The sequence below is a fragment of the Callospermophilus lateralis genome, chromosome 7 (genome assembly GCF_048772815.1).
Source record: "Callospermophilus lateralis isolate mCalLat2 chromosome 7, mCalLat2.hap1, whole genome shotgun sequence".
NCBI lineage: Eukaryota > Metazoa > Chordata > Mammalia > Rodentia > Sciuridae > Callospermophilus > Callospermophilus lateralis.
Window position 1 is genome coordinate 119,137,645 of NC_135311.1, and position 2,365 is coordinate 119,140,009.

Consider the following 2,365-nt stretch of genomic DNA (forward strand, 5'->3'; position numbering starts at 1 on the left):
TGCCTTTGGGCATTCCCCTCCACATTCTGGTGGCACCATGTGTGTGAGTGGGTGGGGTGGGGAGTGACAGGAGGATTTGAGGTTCTGGGGCTCAGATGAGGTCCACGGGAACTCCCGTCCTTCCTGACCCACCACTCTTCACTGGGGCTGCAAGTACTTGGAAAATCATGTTTATTAACAGGTTTGACATAACCTGTTGTCATATACAAAATCCCCACCGGGACCCCGGCACCAAAACCGTACCCCTCCACTGCATCCTGGCTCCTGGGTGAGCTTCCTGTGCCCCCACAGCCACCTACCCTGCCCTGTCCATTTTCCTTAGGGGACAGCCAGGGGGTCTGGGGATCCTATCTGCTGATCTTGCAGGTTATGGATACCCACCTGCGTCTATTGGGGTGAACCCTGCCTTTATTAGGACAGAGTTCCCATCTTGGGGGTGCCCTCCCTGGGAGACCACATATGGTGGGCACGTGTCGGGCAGACGACTTCGGCGCCGAGACTTCCGGCGCCGGGGGCCGAGGATCTCCAGGCACCTCTTGCTCACCAGGTAGGTGACCTCGCTGAGGTTGAGCAGGATGCAGATGGCAGCGGTGGCCACCATGAAGTAGGTGAAGACCTTCTTCTCCGTGGGCCGGGAGATGTAGCAGTCCACCGTGTGGGGGCAGGGATCCACCGAGCAGGCCACCACGCGCGGCATGTCGTAATCCTGGTAGAGGCGGTGGAAGATGTACAGGAAGCCCGCGTCCACGGCGGCCTTGAAGATGAGGCTCAGCAGGTAGGTCCACCACAGCCCGCCGCGCTTCTTGCTCAGGTTGCTGTACAGCGGCGCCGCCCCGGGCCCGTGTCTCAGGCGGTGCCTCCGCTCGCGCTCCTCGCGGTAGGCCACGTGCATGACCACGAGCAGCGAGGGGCAGGTGACCAGGATGAGCTGCAGGGCCCAGAGGCGCACGTGGGACACGGGGAAGAACTCGTCGTAGCAGACGTTGGGGCAGCCGGGCTGCTTGGTGTTGCAGATGAAGTCCTTCTGCTCGTCGTCCCACACCTCCTCGGCGGCCACCACGTACACCAGCACGCGGAAGATGAAGACCACCGACAGCCAGATGCGGCCCAGCGCCGTGGAGTACTTGTTCACGCCGCTCAGGAGGCTTTGCAGGAAGGTCCAGTTCATGCTGATGGCTTCCTCGGCGCCTCACACGGGCGGGTCTACACCTGGGTGCCACCCACTCAGGCCTTGGGAGCCTGGGAAGACCTGGAGATGGGCACCCTTGAGTACGATGTGGGGGATAAGACCGGTTCACAACCACGGGGTCATGGTGTCCTCACTCCCAAGGACTTGGAGGGGGAGGCATCGCCATCACCCCCATGTCACAGGGAGGTGAGCCCAGAGGCACCTGCCTGGGTCCCACAGCTGGATGTAGCAGAGCTGGTCTTGAACCTTTGTCTTCAGGTTCGGGAATCAGCGATTATTTTATTCTACAAAGTGATAAATACACGTGAGAGTAATCATGCTGCCCCACAGGCTGGCCAGCCTCTCTTACCCCAGGACTTGCAAAGAGAATGAATGACTCCCCCTCTCCTGAATGACCCCTGGCCAGGCTGGACCAGGCAGGAGGTGTGGGGGTGCATCCTTTAGGGTTGTCAGATGAATCCAGCTTTGACTGAATGCCAACAGGTGCCAGGCCCCACACCGGGCATGTCTGCATCTGTGCCTACGTAGATCCCAGGACAATCTCCATCCTCACTCCTCCTCCCTGGCTCCAGGAAGCTTCCCAGACATCCCCTCCTACACTAAACAGAGCCCTTTGAAATTGTGGTGGCTTGGCATCATCCCTGCCACCTCCCTGCCTTGGCACCGGAACACTGACGGTCTCGACCACAAGTGGGTTTCTCTGGAATTCCAACTGTTTGAGCTCCAGGGAAGGCCAGGGATGGGCACTGGCTGGACCTTGGCATGGTGTGTAGCCCACCATTGCTTTTCTTTCTCCGAGACTCCCCTTCTCTGACGGCTTGGCGGCCTTGGCTGGCTACCTCTCCTGCTCTCCTCGTCCAGGCCCCTGTTCTGTGTCTGTCAACCTCCACCGCCTCTTATCTGGAGTCCTCATCCTATTCCATCCCACGGCCTGCCCTCTCCTGTCTCTATCTCGGCCTTGTTAGGCACCAAACCCCTGGGACACCTGCCGAGCACCCTTCCATGGCAGGCCACGTTCACCTGTCTTTCTTGTCAGACTGCATCTCATTCATCTGTCCCCACGATCCAGCTCTTGGTCTGGCCCAGTGAACACGCAATACATGTTGGTTAAACTGCAGCGAAGCCCCACACGCCTTCCCGATCCCTCTTTATCTCTTCTCTGGTCCCCTGGCCTCC

General features: G+C 59.5%; 1 protein-coding gene across 1 annotated transcript; it reads right to left on the reverse strand.

The window, feature by feature from the left end:
* Window positions 1-367: 367 nt before the first annotated feature.
* On the reverse strand, window positions 368-1,168 carry Gjb4 (gap junction protein beta 4). Its single transcript, XM_076862994.1, has one exon. It carries the CDS (start codon window positions 1,166-1,168, stop codon window positions 368-370), a length of 801 nt encoding a protein of 266 aa, XP_076719109.1.
* Between the last annotated feature and the right edge of the window lie 1,197 nt (window positions 1,169-2,365).